This window comes from Ambystoma mexicanum, chromosome 5p (genome assembly GCF_040938575.1).
Source record: "Ambystoma mexicanum isolate Mex_15411 chromosome 5p, UKY_AmexF1_1, whole genome shotgun sequence".
Classification (NCBI taxonomy): Eukaryota; Metazoa; Chordata; class Amphibia; order Caudata; family Ambystomatidae; genus Ambystoma; species Ambystoma mexicanum.
In genome coordinates, this window is record NC_090930.1 from 1308925898 (window position 1) to 1308952348 (window position 26451).

Genomic DNA, 26451 nt, shown 5'->3' on the forward strand with positions numbered 1-26451 from the left:
ACATTTCAGAGGGGACAAAATACTGAAAAAAATACCTAATTGTTTTTCTCATTTTTATTTGGGGGGTCCCCCTAAAATCCCATGTATACTATTGTTTTAACCCCACCCCAACCCCATCACATCCTTTTTAACCCCTTACCCCGCTACCATATATATATATATATATATATTTCTGAGGCTTGTGGAATCTGCTTAGATCACATGCTGTGCATAGGCCGACATCTAGTGGAAGCTGCGGAGTATTACAGTTTGTTTTTCGAAGTCGAAAAATGGGCGTCGACACAGGGCGTGCCAGTAATACTATCCCTAGTGTGACGTCCCCTGTACCCATGATCCCTCACGCGTCTAGGATCCCCAGATTGTTTTTTTCCGCCATTCTGGTCGGAAGCACTTTATCGGAGTTCCCTGGCTTTGCCATATTTTCACTCTAAACTAATTCTAATTTGCCCCGTTTGGCCAACCTTTCGTCGATCAACATCTCGACGCCGAACCGGGGAGGAGATCAACGTCGAATACCCGACGGATTGGGCCTTGAGGCTTCCGCCTCGGCTCGGGCCTGGGCCGCTGGCCTCGGCCCTACAAGTAGGGAGAGTGGGGGTGGTACACTTCCACACTCGACACCTTATTACCTACACACACTTGCCCGCTGCCCACAGGCGCGTATGGAGGGTACGCCCTTTCAGTTTTGCCCCAAGTGTAATAAGAAATACCCTTGGGTAGATAAGCACGCTACGTGCAACCTTTGCCTACCCAGAGACCACCCCGAGACGGGTTGCAGGGCCTGTAATAGGTTTAAGGCCAAAACTCTTAAGGACCGCTCCACCAAGCGTTGGGCCCACCACGCCAAGCTAGCAGCTATGGAGGCGGAGGGTACCTTCAGCGACGGCAGCGACGCCGAACTTTCGGACGGCGAGGGCACCAAGGCGTCGAAGGACAGCCGAACGCACGTCCCCGGCCTCGGAAGGTCGTCCGTCCCGGCGACTATGGGGAAGTCCCCCGGCGACAAAAGCGTTACACATACACACGCTAAACACAAAAAATCCACCCGAGATTCGACGTCGTCGAAACCTCGGAAAGAGGCACAGAAGGAGCGGTCCGAAAGGACGTCCTCTGGGCGGTCCCGGTCGAGGTCGCCGCACGACGTCAGGCAAGCCTCCACACTTGCACAGAGTGCCTCGACCATTAATATCCCGGAAGATCAATCGTCCGGAGACGAACACGACTTCCACCCCCAGCCTGCACCCCAGGAAAAGGGTACATCACTTGGGAGTAAAGAGGGGCCAGTTTCGAAGGCTAGTTCGAAAGACAGGGATTCCACCTCCGATCCTCGACGCCAGGCGTCGAAAGATAAGGGAAAGGGGAAACACACTTCCACCCACGGGGAAGGGGGTAAACAGCAAAGGAAACAACCCTTGCAGTCCTCCACTACAAAAGAACTGACCAAGTCTTCTCAGGGCCAATCCATAGAAAGTCCCAGCAAGGTCACCCCAAGCTCAAAACTCTGGTCATGCGAGGACATTGACAGAGTAATGTCAAGGATGTCTTCCTTGGCGAATTTTTTCGAAAGACACCCTGAACAACTCCTAGCTTTAAACCCTCAGGAAGATTCTCCCTCAGGGTCAGGGGACCCTATCCCCTCAAATAAAAGACCCCGGGTCGAGACACCATTTAGGCCTTTAGACCCCATCGAGGTCCAACCCTATTCTTACCTCTTCCCTACAGACCAAGGAAACTCTTCCCTGATAGAAGGTCAGGAAATTGACACGCCAGAAGATCCTGCAGGATCAGATTATTACGGCGAAGACGAAGACGAGGATGAGCCAGAAAATAGCCCAGATATTTTCAGAATGGACTCACCAGTCGAAAGGGAAGCCCCAGTGTCTGACTCCCCAATAGATAATCAGCCCCTCCTGAATGAACTGCTCTTTCGGGCAGCTAACCACTTCCACATAGACACACAAGGTGTCCAGGAAGAAAGGGACTTTGCGGAAGAACTAATAGGGGAAAGGAAGCCAGTAGCCCAGACCATTCCCATCCTAAAATCTGTTCAACGCAGAATAGCACCATCCCTTGTCAACCCAAACCTGACAAGACCTGTAAATCCGAGAGTGGAGAAGCTGTTTAAAGCAGCCCAGTCGGACCCCCTATATATTAGAGGTCAATTTAAGCCAGACTCTCTAGTAGTAACCAACACCCGCAAAAGAGCTGGTACACCATTATCTTCCTCTGAGGCTCCCCCCGACAAAGAAAGTAAAAAACTTTATGGTTTTGGCAGGAAAGTAGCTTCCACGGCAGCCTACCAAGCCAGAATCGCGAATTCCACCACACTGTTGGCTAGCTACAACTGTCACCAGTGGGAAGAAGTGGCAGCACTAATAGACTCTGCTCCCGAACCCCTTAAAAGCCAGCTAGCTCGCATTTGTGCGGAAGGAAGGAACGTGTCAGGCTGCACTGTAAAAGCAACTCTGGACGCCGCTGACAATGCGGGTAGACTTATAGCAGAGGGGACTGTCATCAAAAGGCATGCTTGGTTGAGGCAGTCGGGATTCAAAGCAGAAACACAAGCTGCGCTCTTAGACAAACCAGTGGAAAATGATCTCCTGTTTGGGAAGGCAGTCGAGGACGCTCTAAAAAACGCTAAGGAAGAATTCGACACCCTCAAATCCCTTGGCCAGTTAACTACCAAACCACCTAACCAAAGAGGGAATGGCAATTTTCATCGCCCCCGCGGCCAAAATTCCAATAGAGGAAATAGCTACTCCCACACCCAGGGTACACAGTGGAACACCAGCTCACAACAGTCTACCCAGGCGTATGGTAGGGGTAGTAAAAGAGGACGTGGTAGAGGCAGAGGCAGCCCCAGTAAAGGAGGAGGCACGCCTCCACCAAAGCAGTGACGCTCAGTTCAAGGTCCCTTCCCATGCAACCCCAGTAGGGGGACGAATATCAAGTTTCACCCAGGCATGGGAAGGGATAACATCCGACAGATGGGTGCTGTCAACAGTATCCAATGGGTACTGCATAGAACTACTGCAACGTCCCCTAAACCATCCTCCAAGACAAAAAGTCCACTCTTTACAACATCAGAAGATCCTCCTCGAGGAGATCGCCATTCTGCTAGAAAAGGACGCGATAGAACTCGTCCCGGGACACCAGGTAAACAAGGGTATCTATTCAACTTACTTCCTTGTGCCAAAGAAAGATTTAACAATGCGTCCAGTTTTGGACTTACGGCCTGCCAACAAGTATGTCAAGCCCCAAAAATTCCGTATGACCACACTACAAGAGGTAATCCCACTCCTAAAAAAGGGGGATTACATGGCAACCTTGGATATGAAAGATGCCTATTTTCATATTTCCATGCTCCCGGCGCACAGAAAATACTTGCGCTTCAAGGTGGACAGTCGCCACTACCAATTCAAGGTACTGCCCTTCGGGATAGCTTCTGCACCAAGGGTATTCACCAAGGTACTGGCGGTGGCAGCTGCACACCTACGCAGGGAGGCAATCCCAGTGTACCCTTATCTGGACGACTGGCTCATAACGGGGGAAACCCCAGGAATCTGCAGGGCAAACATTCAGAGGACCATCGACCTCCTCCACGAATTAGGCTTCTCCATCAACGAGAAAAAGTCAAGTCTGGTGCCAAGCACCTCAAAACAGTTTCTAGGAGCTATCCTAGATACTCAGAAAGGATTGACCTTCCCTTCGGAAGAAAGAATTCGGAACATACTTCTGCAAATTCCGCATTATCAGTCAGGTCAACAGATAACAGTACGCAAAGCTATGCGGTTACTCGGCATGATGGCGTCATGCATTTACCTGGTCCCCCACGCGCGTCTGCGCATGCGTCCCATGCAGGAATGGTTGGCGAAACAGTGGTCTCAGGCAAGTGGTCAGTGGGACGATCTAGTGGTCGTTTCGCCAACACTCGTACAGAACCTACACTGGTGGACAAGAGAGAATCTCGCAAAGGGGAAACCCTTTTACGATCCCGAAGTACAGGCAGTGGTGACGACAGATGCATGCCTGACGGGGTGGGGAGCTCACCATCTCCACCACACAGCTCAGGGTCTCTGGTCTCACTCAGTAGCCAAGAACCACATCAATCTGCTAGAGCTTCTGGCAGTATTCCGAGCGCTGCAGGCGTTCGAGCCCCATCTACTAAACTTGTCGGTGCAGATCAGGACGGACAGCACGACAGCCATGTTCTATCTGAACAAGCAAGGAGGGACTCGTTCGCCAAATCTGTCCAAGCTTGCCCAGAAAATATGGATATGGGCACTCAGACGGAACATCTTCCTGTCATCGCAACATGTTCCAGGGGAGCTCAATTCCCTAGCGGATGCTCTAAGCAGAGACTCCCTCCCAGAAGAACACGAATGGGTCCTTCACAAAGACGTAGTAGAAGATCTCTTCTCTCAGTGGGGTTTCCCCACTATAGACCTATTCGCCACAAGCGAAAACAAACAATGCCCAGGATTTGCATCCAGGTTCCCACAACCGGACTCCCAGGGGAATGCCCTGTGGATGAACTGGTCAGGGATGTTTGCGTACGCTTTCCCACCAACTCCTCTCATCAGGAAGGTGGTGTACAAGATGAACAAGGAATCGATGACGCTCATCCTAGTTGCTCCCATGTGGGCGAGACAACCATGGTTTCCACACCTACGCAGGATGGCGGTATGCGAGCCCATCAGACTCCCAGCCTGGTACAACCTTCTGTCCCAGCAACAAGGTCAAACAGTGCATCAGGAACCCAACTCTATGAACCTAGCAGCATGGCTCCTGAAGTCATAGAGTTTGGACATCTCAAATTACCACAGAGGTGTATGGACATTCTAAAAGAGTCCAGGAAACCAAATACAAGGCACTGTTACTTTGACAAGTGGAAAAGATTCGTTATCTGGTGCCAGAGTAAACAAATCAACCCGGTTGATTGCACTCCTTCCAACGTTGTAACATACATGCTCCACCTGCTGGATGCAGGGTTGGTTTTTAACTCTCTGAAAGTACACCTGGCAGCCCTCTCAGCCTACACCACATCCCATAACAAGGTTTCGTGGTGGAAAGTACCAGTGGTTAAAGCCTTCATGGAAGGAGTAAAGAGACTTCACCCTCCTATCTCGAACCCACCGCCAGGATGGGATCTCAATGTGGTGCTATCTAAGCTCATGGGGCCCCCCTTCGAACCCATGCATAAAAGTAGTCTCAAACACCTGACTTATAAAACGGCCTTCTTAGTAGCCATTACCTCCATAAGAAGGGTCAGTGAAATTCAGGCTCTGTCAGTGCAAGATCCTTTCTTTACTATCCACAAGGACAAACTGGTTTTACGCACACACCCTAGATTCTCACCAAAATTCATATCCAAGTTCCATGTAAACCAGTCCATCGAGCTTCCGGCTTTCTTCCAAAACCCACAAAGCTCAGCTGAGGTGAAACTACACACCCTAGATGTGCGTAGGGCGGTCTTATACTATGTAAATAAAACCAGACCGCTAAGGAAAACAGATCAACTGTTTGTCTCCGTAGCTACAGGCAGAGAGGGGGATCGCGTCTCTAAGGGCGCTATCTCAAAGTGGATTATCAACTGTATACAGCTGTGTTACTCTCTTTCTGAAAAAACTCTGCCTTTTACGCCAAGGGCCCACTCTACCAGAGGCATTGGGGCCACTCTGGCTTTCATTGCAAATGTTCCCCTTGACACCATTTGCAAAGCAGCTACTTGGAGCTCTATTCACACTTTTACTCAGCATTACTGCATTGACACTCATTCCAAGGCAGATACACAAGTGGGACAAGCGGTTCTAAGACACCTGTTTGCTCATGACCCTTCTCACATCCCACCTCCTTCTTCTGGTACTGCTCGCTAATCTATGCACAGCATGTGATCTAAGCAGATTCCACAAGCCTCAGAAGGGATACATTACTCACCGTAATCGTATTTCTGATGCTTGTATCTGCTTAGATTCACATGCGACCCACCCTTCCTCCCCTCCGAGAGAAGGCGCATGGTTGCTTGTAGTCTTACCTTTCTGTCTATCTGCTTGGACTATCTGTACTCACGCTACTCCTCATGCTACCTCATGTCAGGAAAAACACAATCTGGGGATCCTAGACGCGTGAGGGATCATGGGTACAGGGGACGTCACACTAGGGATAGTATTACTGGCACGCCCTGTGTCGACGCCCATTTTTCGACTTCGAAAAACAAACTGTAATACTCCGCAGCTTCCACTAGATGTCGGCCTATGCACAGCATGTGAATCTAAGCAGATACAAGCATCAGAAATACGATTACGGTGAGTAATGTATCCCATATATATATATATATATATTTAATTAAAATGTTTGATATTAAAAGTGGACATTAGCAAAGAAGAACTGTTCCATGTGGGTTATGAACACATTGGTACAGGTTTTCCATTATGACCCAGCGAAGGTGAGTGTAAAGGGCCTATATATGCATACCCTGAAGAAGATGGCATGAAAAGGGGCATGATAGTTATTTGTACTATTGATGTAATTGCCTCCGCCTTGTAAATCGCAGCACAATTTAAGAGCATAGCTATTGTGCATTAACCTCTGTTCTGTAAAAATGTGGGTCTTACCTTGAGGTCTTGTTTAGAGTGTGGAAGGTGTGAGAAACCTGAAGGTGTCTGACCCACTGGTTCGCTGGGATCTGTCATCCAGGTGGCCAGGACATGGCCATTGCTATTGGATCCAGTTCCTGGGGGTGGACCAGTGGGGGATGAACTCCTGGATGAGGGGTCCTCAGGGAGTGGAAGTGGGACACCTTTTCCCTATCCTGCCCGGTAGGATACTCAGAAACTCTACCTCCCCCATTTTCCTGCGCAAACATTTTATCGCAGCCTCAACGACAATGAACCAATACCAGAGCCGTTTACCTGACATGTCCCAACACAAGGGTCAGACCGATTCAGGCAATTAGGGACAACTACACACACCTGACTAGCCTTTCCCTTCCCCATTGGGATAAAAGGCAGAGCACACCAGCACACACCGATCAAGGCCAAATGCATGAAGAAGCAGCCATTCCAGGATGGCAGTTCAAACAGAGGAGAAAGGCGATGAGACCTGAAAGGATGTCAAGGAGGGAGTTGCCCTGTTCAACCCAGATTCGCAAAGCCTCTGATGAAAGATATCTAAAACCGGGAATCGCAGCTGAAACGTGGTGCGGACGTAGTCAGTGGTGCATGGCACCCTCCTGCACTGATAGCCAGCGTGGGCAGACGTGCTGGCCATCGAGGTACCATCATAGACTCCAGCAGTAGAAGGAACAGAGCGAGTTCAACACAGCCGGTGAGTCCAAAGCACCTGATAGTAGACCGGCTTGTGTTAGGCTCAAGGTTGCAGCAGCAGCCGTAAGAAGATAAAGTAGACAAAGGTTGTTGAATGAACAAGCTGGGTACCGGAATCAGAGTGGTCCAGCATCATGCAGGAGCTCAGTCGAAGGTCTCTGGCTGGTACTCCTCTCCTGAACAAAGAGACTGTGTTGAATATAAAAGATAAAGGAAAATACCAAGAGGCCATAGGCAAGGCTGTGCAATAAAGGTGTTATGGTGGTCATACAAAGGTCAAGTCAAATCCTTCGTACAATCGAAAGTCCTTGAAACATTGCAGAATTTTTGTAGTTACAAATTGAGGTTGGTGCCTGGCTGAGGGGAACACTGTGTGAACTGTGATGGTAAAAAGCCTACACCTGCCGTCGGCTAACCAAGTGACCCAGCAAGATGAGATCACCCATCGGAAGTCTCCCATTGAATCGGTAAGCACTCTGGTTGGTCTGCACCCGACTGAGGGATACTAATGATAGAGAGAAGGATCAGAACCCAGTTGAGGGGGATCCAAGGGTGACAGGCAGAGGCGATGCTAGGGGGGGGCTAAGGGGGCTATAGCCCCTGGTCTTTTGTTGTAGCCCCGGATAGAATCTCAGGAGCTACATCCAAAAGGCTAGCTAGCCCCCAGTCCCAACAGTCCCAACATTAGCTTAGCCCCAGGTATTTTCCAGAGCTAGCAACACCCCTGGTGACAGGTATTCACCCCACGTAAAGATTACCTGAAGGAACTTTCGTTTTATTGTTTTGGTGTATTAGGCCCTCTGAAGCAAGATACTTTGCTTGAGAAGAGACTTAAGCACCGAAGGACCTGATACTGGAAGAGGAACTGTAACCTTGTGCTGGAGAAACCCAAGAGTGTGCTGAGCTTGAGAGTCCCACTTATTCCCATGCTAAAAACGTGGGGAAGGGAGTCCCCGGCCATAACATCCTGACTTATCATTTTATGAACACTTGTTTCTTTTCTTGTGAACATTATCCCACACTTTTCTGTAACATAGCAGTAAGGATTGGCAATAGTTTTTCTTTTAGTATAGTCCTTTTTATTTGACTAGATGCAACTAGGACTGTATTATTATTATTTGATGGTCGTAGCTGGATCCCATCTTAGAGTTAGGTTTAGCTTAGGCGTTTATCTCACCCCGTTTACAGTTTAATAAACACCCTTGAACTTTGATCACTTGTGTCTGTCTTACTTTGATACTATGCCTTCCTTACAAAGGAAGCAGGCTGGTATGTGAAGGAAGACTTGCACATGTGATGGGTGAGAAATTGAAATGTGAAACTAAGATGTGACTTGACAGGCTAGAAGGGCTTTGCACAATTCACTTACTGCTTCTAAAATAGCACTACGAGTGATTCATTTTTTGCTACTAAAGGGCAGACTGGGTGGGAAGCCTTTTAAGAGACAGAGGTCAGACTCACACTCATAACTCAGGAACAACTCAAGTGATCACTAAATCCATGAATACATATATTTTACAGTAAAACACAATTGGAGTTGCATCATATATTTCACCAGGATCTCTGTGATTTTATCGAATTACATAACAGAGAATGGATTAACAAGGAAACCTTTACAACGAAAGAATATCAAATTTTTGTATTTGTTTTATTTGGGGGAGGGGGGTCCCCCAAACCCACCATTTCCCTATGCCTTTAAACCCACCCCAACCCTCTCCCCCACCCATTTTAACCCCTTACCCCACCCACCATATATATATAGATTTAAAAGAAAATCTATGTTTTCGTGTTATTAAATACATTCTCTGTTTTCTATTCGTTAAAATCACTGGATACCATTTCACCACAATAAGAAAACATGATTCCCATTGGGCAACTGCAGCGCTTGCAAGTGCATTGTCAGAGTCCTTTCACCGACATGAATGTGCTGAGACAGCTCATTTGAGGCACACCTAATCTTCAGTCCTTGCTCTTTCTAGGACTTCCGTCCCCTTGTTCATTATTCTGAGTTCTTAGAAGTGATCTTTTTCCTATGTTGATGTACTGAAGTCGTGGGTACAAAAAGGATCTCACCGTGGTCATTGTATTTGTGGTTCAGTCATTTCTAGCCAGGTGGAGTGTAACCTATTTTGCTTCAGACCTAACCAACATAGGACGCTGTACCAGGGAGTGGAAATTGAACACTCCTGGACACTGGGAACATTTGTGTTCGAAACAAGAATGAAAAATGCATCTGCAAAGCACCACGTGTCCCTCCCTGCCCCCCAAAATAGTCCACCTCACAACGAAGGCATTTTTGTATTCCCTTCACTGGTATTAACAATACTGTCATTGCCTAACACACATCATAACCTAGTTGTGCAGAGTTGATTTGGTAAAGTATAATTTAATCACACATGGGGACTAGTTCCAGAAGGAAGCGCGGAAGCTCTCTGCTGTCAGTGTCAGAACTGCAGTAGGGAAATCGGGAGCATTTTCTAAATAACCTATCACTGTCATCCCAAGTGGAGACTGATTCCCTCATTTAATGAAACCCTGTCATTTCAAAGCTCCTCAATCTAGAAGATGCTCCTCTTGCTCCTCTTTGCATTTGCAGGCAGTGCTTGTGCTCTGGTATCACCGGGGGAACATTTTCAATCATGTGTTTGGTGGTTAGGGATGTTCCCTATCCTAAGAGTGCAGCTGTCATTTTTGTTTTCATCCATTAGATATTTCTAAGGCGTGGACATAACATTCCCCATGTCCAATCAGACTATTTCCAAGAACACAGAACATTGCCTTTGTATTTTCATATAACATACAATCCATGCTTTCTTTTTCATTGTTAACACTTAGCAGAAGTAACATGCCACTGTTCTTTCTCTCCGCAGAGCAGGATCTCTGCAAACTCTACTGCATCGCAGAGGGATACGATTTCTTCTTCTCTTTGTCGAACAAAGTCAAAGACGGGACGCTGTGCTCTGAAGACAGTCCTAATGTGTGTATAGATGGGACTTGTGAGGTAATGATGAAAAGAAGGTACTTTGTTGCACGTGCAACTCAAATATTATCAGACATGATTTCGTGTGCATTGACTTTAGTTGTGGTAAAGATGTCCAAAAGCTTCTATTGTACAGTGATTTATGAACAGTTCCACATCCTGACACTAGGTTCCAAGCAGGATTGCCTCATTGTGTAGGTCTTCTACTCCAAAACAGTTTTCTCGCCTCACTCCTTAGAACTGAAGATCTCTATCATTAGAACCTTATCACTCCCGGATGAAACGGGGTCACATGAGTTGGGGTTGGGATGGAATTGGCCTAGAACATGTTGATCTCGTGGGAGAGTGGAACACATTAATGCTTGTTGATGAGCGATACCTGTGAACTCCCAAGCAGAAGATTTCAAAAGTTGCATCACCCATCCATCTTTTTGCACTTTGTTATTGTCACCTTTTAACTACTCCCAATTATTAACGAGAAGGGTCCATAATTATTGGCAAGTGGCTCTTCATCTTGTAAGGGAGCCATAACTGCACAAAGATATGTCACAGTGACGTTGCAATAACAATTACAAGTTACGTTTTGGGATCTGTGAATAGGGGATGTGTGTTTTTGAGCGGTTCCCCGAGGCAAAGTGTTAGCCACTAATTCAAGCCCATTTCAATTCCACAAACGCACGACGTTTGCAAAGCCAGGATCCCAGCAGACATGACAAGAATACAAACAAGCTATAATTTGTCCTGTAATTGATAAGGGGCAATATACTGAATGCTAGTTAGTGGTGTCTAACCTGTGGCCCGTCAGATGGGTTGTTGTCCAACTTGTATCGGCCCCATTCAGCATGGTTGAGGGTGAGTGATTTTGGTAGTAGTGTGCCATAACATTTTGAAAGCCGCAGGTTACCTACACTGCTCTCCAAGCACATGCCCAGTGCTGCTTTAAAGAAAATCTGTGCTCCCACCCAGATTTTAAACGACTCAAATCTTTGTAATGTGCCATGGATGAGTGAAGTCCAGACGTACCCCATTTGCTTTCTGTGTCCCCCACATTTTCTTCAACTTTTACAAGGTGGACTTTTCAATGCTTCATGCAATCACAGTTGGTCTAGAAACATTCCATTGATGGGATTGTCACAGCCAATGAGTGAGTTCCTTCCTACCGCCACCTCGGCATCCTCTATTGCCCAAGAATTCTAGAGGCTGACTGCACTGGTTGAAGCACTAAGCACATGTCGTTACATGGAAAGTGTTGAACGATGCGCAGTTAATAGTTGAAATATAAACATTTGAGTGAAACATTGTCACTAAAACGTTTTCAAACAGAAAGGATTTTATGTACAAACAGACACCATTTTGTTTCAGTTACTGGGTATTTACAAGAGTCTTCTATGCACCCATGAAATTCTGCCAGTGCTAACATTCGCCATATGCGTTCATTTGTATTGCATGCACAAGACATAGAAATCAATGTGCACATTGTGTGTATTTTTCAATTCTGTTTGGCTTGACAAAGATTCCATTCAACCAGTCAACCAGTCAGTAAGCGAACTTGAAGCGATATTGATACACACCCTGAAGACATACTCCTATATTCCCTGAGTGTACCCACTTTTTTTTAACCTGTTTTGCATAACTGTTGCATCCAGTATTTGGGCTTAATTGGGAATGGGTGCCCAGAATGTCTCTCTGCTAAGCTATCCTCCTCTGATGAGCTCTAATGAGAGTGGAACACGTGTCAGGAGTTGCTATTTGATCTATTATGGGTGAAGTTGGATGGCATTTTACAAATCCAACCGATATTAGGCTTTACCTCGGATGACAAATGTGCCTGCTTTTTCCTGGCTTGGCGTGGATGGTACTACACCAGCCTGACGCTTTTATTCATTCTAAAGTCAACATTCGGACAGCGTGTACTACGAGAAAGATCATCCAACGGTAGCAGGAATATGCTCAGAAATATAACAAATATATATTAGCAAAACCAATCTCATGTTCCGACGTTTGAGTGGGCAACCACAGAGTGCTGTTGATGTGAGTGGTGCATTTAGCTAGGAATGGGAACTCACCCAGAGTTCTCTTAACTGCTTTGAAGACCTGAAGTAAGGGATCTGTAACCTCTGGCTCTCCATATGTTATTGACTACGACACCCATGATCCCTCACCAATGATTATGCAGGCTATGGCTGATGGGAGTTGCAGTCTAAAACATCTGGGGAGCCAAAGGTTGCAGACCCCTGCATTAGAATATAGCAACCTCCTTCTCAGAATTTCTTCCACAAGGGCTACTTTAGAAGTCCCAGGGAAGCATCATAGCTTGTTGGATGAGATTTGTATCACGATATCTTAAAATCTTAACCAAAATATGAATGGCTCCTGTAATCAAATAGTTTGGGAAGTTAAAAAGCAACAGGTGGATTTTTGCCAAAAGACATTTTCTTAGAAGCTCATATAAGCAAGAAAAAAGGGCCTTCGCTGTGAACATGTATGTTAACACAATTATTCAAAAACCTCAATGGGCATTCCCTTTGAAAGATTAATAGAAAATAGGAAACAGCTAAATCCAAAGCTTAGTCAAAAGATGTATTTACTGTTATCAAAAGTGATGAATGTTGCATAGACCATCATCATTATCATAATGTGTCAAAGCTGGAGTGGGGAAATTGGGTGTGCATGCCAGCCTCAATCATATGTCATTGTGATGCCTATATTAGGGCACTTTCTGCACCGGCTTTTGCCCACACCTTCTTGGCCTCTGCGTTACTACCAAGAGATGTCTGTCTATATGGGGAAATGTGCCAATTATTCTGCGGGTCTTGTACATGTATCCTCTGAACAAAAGGAACACGTCTGTCATTTTCTAGTTTTATGTGCTCGGTACATTGATTTGAGGAGAAAGTAGCTGAAACAAGTTGCCACTGGAGAGGCGACTCATACACTTAATTATTTGACTCTGAGCAGGGACAGAAAGGTGAGAGCGAGCAATGGTCGACCTACATTGAACAGTACTTGGTAGAGAAGAAGGATCAAACCAAAGGGGGAAACTACAAAAGCACAAACAAACCAGTGTGAGCAAAGGGAGCAAATATATTACTATTGGTCACAAAAGGGCCCCCCTATTAAAATTGTGGGGACCCCTATATACAAAATGGTTAGGGGACCCATACCCTTTCAATCTGAGTGCTGTCACAAAGGACAAGAGGCGGCAGCAAGAAAGACACCAAGACCACCTTTTTTTGTTCTCCTGGGAAGGGATTATATACATTACAAATGAACTAAGGTTAACTGGCAACTGCCCCCACAAAATAAAAATAATAATAACAAAAATAACAGTCAGGGTGGTCTTCTCCCTCCAAAGTGGGGGGTGAGGGTCTTCAGCCTCTGGTGTCAAAGTTCCAGGCCTTAGTATTCCCTTGTGGTTGTGCCAACCCCTTCTCCACCCTGCATCAGAGGCTCACAGGGCTCTGGAACCTACTGCCTCCCCAGTACTTTGTTCTATGTCCAGGCTGTCTGGGGTCCTTTACAAACAACTAATGCTCTTACCTGTGTTTGTGAGCTGGGAGGGCAGGGGCGGGGGGTCAAGGCTCGCAGGGAGAGCTCAAGGCGGGTCCCTCTAGAAAGGTTGACTGGACTCTATTCGATTTCCCACCCTTCTCTGAACTGACTGTCCTCTCCCTGACCCTGTGTTTTTCCTCCTTCCACCCACTGTTTGGGCCTTCACAGGGCCTACCTGGCCCAATGGAATATGCCTATCCTAACTGACTAGGTTCATGTCTTTGTTATTCTGATTCTTACCCTCAAACCCTCTCTGCTTCCTTCTTACTTCCTCTGTACTGCTACATGTTTCCTCTCTGCTCCTGATGTTATCTCCTTCTTCTGTACCACTTATGATGTAACTACCTCCTTTCTCACCCCTTCAGCTCTCACCATCTCCTCCGGCTCCACTTCTGAGGTTACAGTCTCGTTTCTCAACCCTGCAGCTCACTCCATTGCCTCCTTCTCCCCTTTTGCCCTCATCTCTCAATTGTCTTCCACTTCTGCAGTCTACCGTCTTCCAGCTTTTATCAAATGTGAGACCCTGATTCTACAACCCACAACACAAGACGGGCTGCTTAGCATTTTCCTACTTTGTTTCCTCCTCCTGGCTAGGCCTTGCTTGGAGTGTCTACATCTGTGAGACATACTTGTGTATGGATTTTTATTGGTTAGGCCTTTGGAGAGCAGCTCGGTATAGTTTATGTTATGTGGGTGGACAAAGTCTATAAATGGCCTGTGATGAAATTACTACTTCTCTACAGGGGTACAGGGATGAGTAGCGACTAAACAACCTTCTCATTTCCAAACAACTATTAAACCAGCAGTGATCCAAATCATAAAGGTGAAACAGGCACAGCCTAAAAAAGCATATGCCATTTGCCTCTTTTTATATTTTGGGCTGCAGGAAAGCAATATCTACAAGGGTGTTATAGCCTACCCTCAGCCCAAGTTAGCTAACCAAGATGGAGTATCCCATCTCTGCCTGCCTGCCTTCTCTGGCTACTCTCATGTCTGTTGATTACAAATAGATTCCAGTGGTCAGCCCCTGGTTTGAGTGAGGCTTTGATATGTCAGCTCTGCCTTTGATATACTGATTCCGAGGAGATCTTCTGATGAGTGTTCTTGCGCTCTGAGAAGAAGGTGCTATGCTTCCTCCAGGAGGATCAAAAAGCAGCAGCTGTGCTATTGTCCTTTTGGGCAGTGGTGGAGACAGACCAGCCCCTAATACACCAAAACAAAAGAGGAGATGGAAGGTTTAGAATTAATCTTAACCTCTGGCATTGTTCTGGGCCTTCCTCCAGGCCATCGTTCTTCACCTTCCAAGTCATTACAAAAGGGGAAAACATATGCAAATCAGGCTTGGTCCCATCCCAAAAAGGGATGTCCAGTCCGAGCTGCTTGGTCACATCTCTTCTGCACAAGACCACAAGCATCCCCAGACATGATTCTGCCTCATTGAGCGTCATCAGAGAAGAGTAGATTGGGTCTCTAGGCACAGAAGACATGGGACACAGGTCTGGGAATACCCGTCCCACTCAGGGTGACTATAACAAAACAAAAGCGATGAAAGGGACAGGCATCTCGCAAGTCTCCATCTGGGACAGAGCCCCAAATAATTGCTTGCAGGGCCCCTGTCCCTGCAGGAAGTATCTAATCATTCTGTTATGCGCAGTGCTCCTGAAATGTAGCGGTGTGCATGACAGAATATGATAATGCCCCACCACCCAAAATGAACTGGCTGACACTGCTGACACTACCCTTGCTCCTTTAGTGGGCATAGTGTCTTCAAGGGATTTATTCTAGGAACTATCATTGCTACCCGCAGGTTATACCAGAATATCTGTTTTTTTATTGTTTCAGATTTTCCAGCTTTCAGCTGTTGAATCATTATTTTAACTAAATATGAATGAGCTGTAAGCTGTCAAACACTAATATGTGCAGCAGAATGAAAGCTGGCGGTAAGGAAATGAGGAAGAAGCGGGAAAGAGAGAATATGAGATGGATGGTGAGATAAAGTGCCTTCCACACATTGCAGGACAGGACAGGATTTCCACAGAACCCAGACGCCAATGAGGGGTAAACACCAAGAAGTGCCTCGAGGGCAACACTACCAGCAGCATTACTGATAAAGAATATCCAGAACACCCGCAAAAGAGGTGGGGGGGCACGAACCAGACATTCTCCAGTGCGAAATGAGGACAAGTGACATTTATGGGACTTGATTAAACTGTACGGGTGAGAGAGCAATACAAGAGACATTCAACCTACTTGTTTAGACTGTGCACTGGGAGTGAGGATTGCTATTGAGAAAGACACTGAGGGCCAGAAACCAGCCACCATTCACTTAGAAATGGCCAAGGGCCTACATTTACCTTTATTTGAGAAATATGTTTATTTTAAAGTGGTAGGGACACAAAACAGGTTCTCATTGGATCTTTGACAGAACACTATCTTGCTTTTTTGTTATTTTTGGAATGACTTCCAGATGAGCACCCTTTTTTAGTTCCTTTAAAGAGTAGGACCAAGACCCTTAGACCTAAAGACAGCACTTGCTTGTGATTGATGATAAAGGAATGTCAGCTACAATGCCACCTTGTCTATCTCCTGATTCGGATCTACCACAGTTTGCATTAAGTGTAAGTGTGCACAAGGGGTACAATGCCTGTGATGAAGTTGCTAGTGTTTGTGGGGAAGGGGGAGAGGTGTATGGTGCTGTGCTGACAAGTTGTTTGCAGTGGTAATCCTGGCATATTTTACAAACTGGTTTCAAGACATGTTACAGAAAAAAACTGACATATGTTGGCCACAGCTAGAATGAGCACGTATTCTTGCAGAGGCAGTACTAGCGCTATCGTGCAACACCAACACTGGTGTTTGCTAACAGTGACAATACCGACATATACTGGCACAGGCAGCATGAGTGTGTTCTTACAGTAGCAACAATGGCATATATAGGCACAGCCAGCATGAACATTACTTCTTACAGTGCAATACTCACGATAATGGGCACAACCAAACATATTGACAATACTGGTATCCATTGGTTCAGGCTGTATAAATATGTGTTATGGTACATATTTAATGGTATAGATTTCTTTAAGACCTCGCCCGCCAAAAGGAGCGTCATGTCACTAGAATGAAATCAGCATAAGACACCTAACTTAGCTGAGAAGATTAAATCGGGAGAAGGAAATGTTTTACTGTTTGCTTGATAATGCAGACCATTGAAAATAAGTCAGATGAAAAGTAGAAAAGGGTTCCAGAGACATGCTGCCTAAAGCAAGAAAGATTTGCCTTCCCATTTCTAAAGCCTGAATCTTGGAATGAGGCGAATATCTTGGACTGCAGAAAAAGCCAGGGAATTGATTATGCTGTGATGTGCGCTCTATGCAAATACACCTAAATTGAATGTTCTCTGCAACCGGAAGCCAGTGGAGGCAGAGCAATGCCGAAGACACTTGCTCTCTGGGATCTAACCTCAGAGGGATCCTAACTGCCAAATTCTAGACCACCTGGAATCAACAGAGAGAATCTTTAGGATGCCCTAGATAAACTTCATTGCAGAATCAAACCTGCTTGCAATTTAGGCAGTGTTAACTTAATCTTATGAGTAAAGTTAATATGTCTTTTTACAGTGGTAATACTAACAGTATTGGTCAGAGTGAAGATGTTTGTGTTCTTACGGAGGCAATGCTGGAATATATTGTGGACATGGGCATCATGAAAATGCATTGGAAAATTCACCTGTTTTCTTTTGTTGACGTGGCATCTATTGAATTTTTCATGCGTTAACTAACATAGTCTATTGTAAATGTCATGCCTTTTACCTGATTTTTCCCAAAATGTGTGCTGTAAAATGCACCATGTTAACCCATCATTATAAAAAATGTTTCGGCAGCAGAACACCCTGAAGCACCTTGGTTGGCTTTGGCTCCTCTCTATGTTCGGTCTGTCGACGCACTTTACTGGGAAATGTTTGCACCCCTCCCCAGAGCAAAAAATAGATTTTTGGGATTCTTTAATGTTGCACCTGTCAACCTGAATCCCCTGCCAGACTATTGCTAAAATGTAGCTCCTAGTTTGGGGCCTAATCTAGAGTATAGACTACAAATATAGTCATGGAAGAGACTCCAGATTTAGGCTGTTCATTTCATATGACCAATTGCAGCATGCCGATGAGAGGACCGGAAGGGCGGCGAAGTTCGGGAGTGCTGAATTGCACGAGAATGAAATAAGGCAGTCAACAAAATGGTATCAAATGTCCCTCTTTAAAGTGCAAAAGCAAGATTATTTCAGTGCAGGGGAATAACTGAAGCATACATTTTAGCTGTGGTTATTTTGCTCAACTAGTGCAGGGTATGAAGGAATGTGGGGTGAGGTTCGGGGGAAGCCCTTTTCAAGATCTTGGAATGGGCTACTCTCAGTGTGCATACATTGCCAAAATGAAGTTCTTTCTCCCCACCTCATTGAACTGGTTTTTGATTTTGAACTTATAGACATACAATTGATTTTCTCATGTTTTTTTATCATAAAATGTTAATGTTGATTACTCCCTTGGATTAATTTGTGTTGAGTATCCCCTCTTTTGATGACCGTGCTGAGCGTGTCCAGTACTCACACAGATTCTTATGCCCTCTGCTGATAAGGGCAACATTTGACAATAGTAATAGTTTGATGCCAGAACAGGGTATTAGGTGGGACTACATTAGCAGTCTATCAGAAGTAAATATCTCGAGAAGCAGGACATGTACTTGCTGAAGCTTCTCACAGGCTCACAGATATAATTACTGCCCTTTTTAGATTTGACCATCAAGGTGCTTCGAAACAGTATTTTCTTATTGCATAAGCGCCGAACAAGCAAACAATAAATTAATAAATAAATAAATAAATAAATAAATAAGTACTGCAGTAGCTCTGTAGTGCCTGGTCTTACTAGCCATCAACCTAACGTCCCAGCCTTCACCACTGAGCAGTGCACAAGGTCGAACCATCATTTTTCCTTCACAAGCCCATTGGACAAATAGAACAAACATTACACTAGTCCCTTTTCGATTGCGCTATCCTTCTTCAGATGTAGGCATAGGTCTGCAGTATTCTAGGGCCAGGGGTCCTCTGCTCCCTCTGCTCTTTGGCAATGGGGCCAGAACCCCCCATGAATATGTATACAGTTTTTGTTTTTTGACTGCATATCCTATTGGAGACTGGGCGCAGTGCTGATTATTGCAGGAAATGGAACATTGAATGTTAGGTCCTCAGGCGCAAACCTGGAAAGGCAGCGCAGCAAGGAAATTAGCTGTACTTGATATCTCGTGTGTTCCACACTTCCTGTGAATCCCAGGTGTTTTCCAATGTCTTCTGATAAACATGATTCCAAAAGCCTGCAGTGATTCATCAGACTCTCTTGCATTGCTCTGTCGCCTGCTCATCTATGTGATGGCGGAGCAGGGATGGAGAGATGCGAGGATTTCTAGCTCCTAGTGAAGATGTAGAGATTCTACACGTTGACATAAATACATATACCTTTGATCATACTGATAACCTTCAGTTATATTTTATGAAACCATGTTTATAGAATTGCAATTAGTACCTGGCGAGGGTGGTGTGGCAGCCTCCCAGCCAATGAGGAGGCTCGGAGCAGGGGCTTTACCACACTTGAACTATTTCCCCCAGTCTGCCCCAACTCCTGCAACCATTAGCTCCTTTTGTGTGGCTTTTAAAGCCATCTTCAAACAGGGGAGTTTCCAGCAAAAATGCAGTGCTCTGTACAGAACTAATTATCGCCACAGGCAATGGGTATGCCTTAGTGCATGACCACTGATGTAGACATTAAAAAGTGATGTGCTGTTCAGCATTCTGGGCTGTGCATACTCCCGTAAAAAGTCCCCCCCCCATCCTTAACTCATTTCCAACATTTCCACTTTTCTGCCAAAAATAAAAATCATTTCACTGCAGTGTTTACTACTGAGGGGAGAAGTCTGTGTGACTACAGCTGCAATCCTTTACTTCTTGCAAAATGTCTGGTCAAGACCTACCAGGATCATCAATCTTACTTGCAAGTATTTGCTTACCGAGACATAAGCAGTGGTAAAATGAACTCCAGAGCAGTCGAAAGATTTAGGTGATAAATATTCCCAAACGCTCTGTCTGCTAAAACCATGAAAGTCTTTTGAGCTCAAAGAACAGACCTTTCTTCTTACTTTTGAAATAAACTTTATAGGCTAGATGGCTAGATGAGGGGTCTCCAATCTTTACGTTAACAAGAGCTACTTGGAATTAATGGCCAATAGGCGAGAGATACTGGCGAGAGCTACTGGGGTGGTGATGTCTATGAGTATGAGAATTTGTAACAAGATATGTTTGGGCAGTTTATTTGCTCTTTATGTAAAAAAAAGGAATAAAATTAGCATTTTCCATGATATTAATAACTTCAAAACATCTTTATTTCAATATTATTTATTAGTAGCTGCCACCTAACAATTGTCAAGCATATCAGAATGTAGGAAACCAATCGAGACATTCCATGTGAAGGCTGACACTGCATGCTATTCACCAGTGCGCAGTAATCTGGTGTGCAGTTTCATACAGCAACAGCACTCAGATGCTGTCAGGCGGGATTCAAGTTTTGATGCAAGGACCTATTGGGGAGCATCAGGCAAGATACCAGTGGCTCACGAGCTACTGGTTGAGGAACCTGCGTCTAGATAGAACCCTGGATGACAACTACCAGCCAAGTGCATGCATGTTTTTTTTTTTTTTAATATGCCACTTTTGTGTACAGGATTAGGTATTTACTCACAAAAATACTTTCTTAAAATATGTTTTTACTCCATACGTTATGTTATATTATTTGGCTTTCATACTGTGTGAGTCGTCACTGTAGTGGTTGTAAAGCACAGAGTCTGTGTCTGTGGGTGTGCCAAATGTAGCACTACATTTGTACATGCTTACTATGTGCCTTTCAGGGCACATTTTATTATTAGTCAATTCACATTTAAGGAGCAGCCTGGTTGATAAACGGATCAGAACCATTACACGTAATTTCTCTGTAGTGCCGGTACAGCATAGTGCAGGATATCAGAGCTCTGACTGTCTTCAGCCCCCTACAGTTCTCTACAACCAGGGTGCTCTGGTGGAGCTAGAACAGCAGGCAGCAGATCTGCTCACCTGTTTTCCCAGCACCATCACTGGCGTAACGGGGGCCCCACAACCCACGTGGTGCAGGGGGCCGGCAACCACATGTTATGGGAGGGAGGCCCACTTGGACTTTAAAAAACAAAAACAAAAAAATAAACTTTTTTTTTCTTTATGAATGCAGAGCGATTACAAAAAGAAACTATTTATTTTTGAAGTCCGAGGGCTCCTCCCACCCGATAACATGGACGCCTATTCAGGCAACCTCCATGTCATGGGCTGGAGGGAGTTCTATCACTTAAAAAAGAAATAGTTTCTTTTTTAAGTCACTCTGCCTTCATAAAGAAACGATTTTAATTATGGTTCGGTCCTTAACAGAAATAATTTCTTTATGAAGTCGGTGTGACTTCAAAAAGAAACATTTCTTTTTTAAGTAATAGGGCTCCCCTCAACCCCATGATGTGTGTGTGAGTGTATGGTAAAAGGGTGCACACTCAAATGTATATGTGGCTGCCTCTGTGAGTGTATGGTGAAAGGGTGCACAATTAAATGTATAGGTGACTGCGTGCATGTGCTTGTATGGGAAAAGAGTGCACACTTAAGTGTGTAGGTGGCTGCCTGTGTGAGTGTATGGTGAAATAGTGTACACTTAAATGTATAGGTGGCTGCCTGTGTGAGTGTATGGTGAAAGGCTGCACAATCAAATGTATGGGTGGCTGGGTGTGTGTGTCGAGTGTATGATAAAAGGGTGTACACTTAAATGTATAGGTGGCTGCCTTTGTTCGTGTATGGTGAAAGGGTGCACATTTAAATGTATGGGTGGCTGCCTGGGTGTGCTTTTATGGTGAAAGGGTGCATACTTAAATGTTAAATGTATGGGTGGCTGACTGGGTGTGTCTGTATGGTGAAAGTGTACACACCTAAATGTATGGGTGGCTTGGTGTGCATGTGTGTGTGTATGGTAAATGGTGTGTGTGTGTTCAGGGGTGCAACAAAACCAGACCTTTGGGGGCTAACCCTTCAAATGTTGAGAGAAGTGATAACTTCACAGGTGGTGGGGGAGGGCAAACCTATTTGTGTGGAGCCATTTGTGCATTCTAATGAGACTATTCTAGTGCAGCTTCAAAGTTACACACAGTTAACTCTCTCCTTTAAGTCTGAAAAAACCCACTTATGGACTGCTGTGAGAATAAGTGGTCTCCTGGTCCCTCTCTACCCTTCTAATCACTTCCCTGCATGCAAGTACTAAACACACATCAAGATGTCAATTGCCTAGAGATTTATGCATTTGAATGCAGATACTAACAGTGAAATGTTTTACGTTAGTAGGTCAGCCAGGTCGAGTCAACATAGCCCAAAATTTGAGGAGGGGTGTGGGGGGAGGGCTGAAGCCCAGTCAGCTCAATGGTGTGGCACCACTACTTGTGTTTAATCCCTTGGTTACTTATTGGTAATCTTCATTACTCATAGCCCTATTCTTCCTTGTCCCAGTACTTGTGTATGAGGCACTTTGCCTCATACACAAGTACTGGGATGAGGTAGAGAGCCATTGAGGTAATGCCTGCTTAGTTACCTGTAATCTTCATTACTCCTAGTCCCACTCTTCCTCATCTGTGTACTTACCTATGAGGCAAGGAGCCTCATACGTAAGCACTGGGACAAGGAAAAGGGACGTGGAGGTAATTCTGGGCAGAGAAGGTGATTTTGGAGGTTGGGGCATTGTGTGTGAGGGAGAGGGGATGTGTGGGGGGTGTGGTGGCATGGGTATTGTGCGATAAGTCACAATGGTCATTCATGTCCAGGCTAAGCAGACATGATATGTGGTATTAGTGGCTAGAGAGGCATTTTGATGCAGCCAGTCTAGTCATTTCTTAGTTTGGCTTGACTTTATTTTAACTGGGCATATCTGATAAAGCAGTCCTGCTAACTGTAATTATCTGGCTAGACTGGCATGTAGGTGCTGCCTGTCTAGCCATTTCCTACTGCGGCATTGTATATATTTCTGGGCATCTGTGATCAAATAACCATAAGTGTTATTGTTTCAACTGGCATTTTGCTTCAACCAGTCTAGGTATGTCTAAATGGGGCCTGGCATGCTTTACTGCAATATGTTATTACGTGTCTAGACTAGGGATGTAACGGTATAACGGTATACCGTTAAAGATACCGTGAACCACTTAATTGAACAATAATAACCGTCACATTGTTTATACCGTTATACCGTTCATATCGTTAAGTGTACTTTTCAATCTGATTTGGAAAGGCTGCAGTAAGCAATTGCTGCGCAGTCTTGGTTTTGCACTGTTGGATGTGCCGTCTGCCAAGAGTTTCAGTTGGAGCAGTTTTTAATGCCATTCCATAAACCACACGTGCCTTACACAAAATCAATATGTTAGCAATAGGAAGAATAGATACAGTGCCAAGAAGGTAAAGGGTTTACTTTGGGGTGGCGGCTTTGCTTTGGGGTTTATATATTTATAATGGATAATGTTTTCTAAACATATGGCAATGGGGGATTTCCCTGGTTCTATCATTGAATTTACATATAATAAGTCACACTGCAAAATTCACTCATCTCTGTGGGTATTCCCTGCTGCCATACCAAAGGGTAACATGTCAGTGATTACTGAACACCTTTTGGCCCGCAAGTAAACTAAAGGCTGTAACGTAAAGACAATGTGTGTGTGTGTGTGTGTGTGTGTGTGTGTGTGTGTGTGTGTGTGTGTGTGTGCGCGCGCGCACAAGCGTATACTACCATCAGCCTTCATTGATCTGTGGCATGCAGGTTATCAAGATGGCAACATGTTCATCTTCACCAGTAGCCAGTGGGGAAGCAAAAAGCCTAAATGACCACTTAAAAGCTATTCAGTTTGCTTTGCCAGTTGCAGCAGGCCTCCACCCCACCCCCTCCTCTCCACATGTCTGTTTGTGTTTGGTGGAAGCAAGGCATTTCAGTGGAAAGTATGTTGAAAAGCCCAATTCTGGCCCTGGGTGCCTGGTTTTGTTTGTGATGATACATCTGTCAATTTATGACCTTTTAGAAAATATTTGTTAAGATCAGTTAACTCCACCTGCTATACCGCGATAACCATGATATACCGTCATTTGGCAAGAAGGTTATCGTACCGTCATAAAACGAATACCGTGACACCCCTAGTCTAGACTGGTCTACATTTGCCTATCCTGGCTGGCTAAGGTCTGGTCTTTGTTGTTCAGTTGGACATGTTTTCATTGTGGCATGGCATTTTTAATAGTAAAGCATTATATTAACTAAAGAGTTAATGTTCCTGTGCACTGTTGGTGATTTGCATGTTTTATATTTTTGGATTGGTGTTACCCTACAAAAACAATAGCCAATCTTTCTCAGAAAGTGTGCTGCATAATGCATTAAAACACATATTTATATTGTTCTCCTAGTGCAGTGTGCAGCGTACCCCTGCTGCAGGACATTCCTGCGTATTGCACTAGCGTGGTAATCTAGGACGGTCCAGAGTGTAGCGTGACCCGTGATGTGTTGCCGAGTGGGGGGGGGGGCTTCAGCATGGCTCGCAAAGGGGCCCCCAAAGTTTGTGTTACTCCACTGATTTACTCCCTACCTCAAACGCACAGCAGGAAACCATCCACAGGTGGGCAGGTAGTCCACTGACTTTTGGAGACTCTGCAGTATAAAGCACCAGCAATCACGCTACGTGAAAGTCTGAAGAGGCAAGGAGTGGAAAGGCACTGGAATGTAGAAGTGTCGAATGCCAGATACTGGCTGCGAAAATGTTTTCTCGTGGGGGAGGGGCATAGTGGGATTTGTAAATGACGTTGTGGGCAGCAAGGTGGAAAGTTTATGTGACTTCACTTTAGTGAACAATCATTGAGGTGGTACACGGCTATTACTGTGCAAAATGGTTTTCAACAGGAAAGATACAGTCATGTTTAGATTTTCGAGCAGCTGATTTCTCCCATATAGAATTGTATTAAAGATTTAAAAGTCTTGCAAATTTGATTCCCTTCGGTAAAAAGCAAAGTGGTGTTTTCACCTCCCTCGACAGGGTGCAGCATACATTAATGCATCTGTGTATTTCTTCCAGATGGTTGGGTGTGACGGTATCCTTGGCTCTAGTGCTGTGCAAGACACTTGTGGGGTGTGCAAAGGCAACAACTCTACGTGCAGGATGTACCGGAGTCAATATGTCAAGCAACACTATTCGAACCGTGAGTATCGCTGCCGTGCAGCCTCGTGTTAAAAATGAGACTAGTCTACAGAAAAAGGGGTTGCTGAAGGGTGAGGTCATTGGAATAAAGAATAACTCCGTTATTTCTATGTGAATGTTTATCCTCCCTATAGTGAATAATGAACGGATGGTGAGATATTTCCACTCTGAGATTGTATCAAATGTGGTGTGGGAACACTGGGCAAATTTGAAACTGTTGGGGTATGACTTGTCTTGTGTGAAATCAGCTGATGATGCTAGGGTGTTCTTGGCTTTTAAACGCCGTACTCCCTGTGTGAAGGTTTTGGGGAGGGCATGACGGAATGAACAAAAGGGGTGAGCGACCCACATCACTAATTACGAGTCTTCTCCAAAATGGACAAGAATGGTCTTGTGGCAATCCTAGCAACTCTAGAGTGGAGCTTATTACATGGAATGCTGTGGTAGGGTGAATCTGCCTGAATTCTGGGAGTACCCATCCTGGGTGGGAGTACATAAAATGTATATGTTTCAGGAGACTATGGCAACTTCTCATTTTGATTTAGAGGGTTACAATACTTTTACGAGCACAGTTGTCAAAGGAGGGTTGGGCAACCTAGGGGGCGGGGGGGCCTGGCAGTGGCCATTGATTGTAATCTAAGTATGAAATGTAAACTACTATTTCACTCAGAATGGCTATTGGCTGTGATGCTAAGCCCTATCCCTATTCATCCCTCTATTTTGCTCATTAATATGTACTGGAACCCGACTGGTGTAAGTTTGGTGTCTATTCAGGCTGATCTGGCTACACTTTTCGAGGATTGGTTCACCCGGGAAATGCGAATCTTATTATCTTGGGAGGGGATTTCAACACTAACTATGAGGAGGGATCGACATACAACAATGGTGGGCCTATTCCATCTGGTATTCGTGTTGAGGCACATAGAGTAATCAGTTGGGATAATTTCCTTGGAGACTGAGACATGACGTATTTAGAATCTGACTCATCTAATTAATTACCGGTATACACCTGGCATGGAGGGCCTAGATCCTCGAGGATCGACTTTTTAAATATATCCTCGGGCATCCAAGCAAAGTGTGGCCCATTAACTCTCACTGATGGAGGTTTAGGGGACCACCTATTATTGTCTTTTCCTCTTGAACGTGTCCTGAGCAACTATTACTTGAAAGGTGGTAATGAGCTTCACTTAGCTACTCTGAATGTCCGTTCTGCTGTCAAACACTCCTCTGACATCTGTCACTCTCCTGAAGACTTTTACCTTGATGTCCGCAACCTTAC

General features: G+C 45.1%; 1 protein-coding gene across 1 annotated transcript in view; it reads left to right on the plus strand.

The window, feature by feature from the left end:
- The window catches only part of ADAMTS16 (ADAM metallopeptidase with thrombospondin type 1 motif 16), a 631464-nt gene that overhangs the window by 343938 nt on the left and 261075 nt on the right, over window positions 1-26451 (plus strand). Inside the window, exons 14-15 of the mRNA XM_069613712.1 lie at window positions 10196-10326; window positions 25050-25173. Coding sequence (XP_069469813.1) covers window positions 10196-10326; window positions 25050-25173 — 255 coding nt within the window. The remainder of the gene's footprint in view (window positions 1-10195; window positions 10327-25049; window positions 25174-26451) is intronic.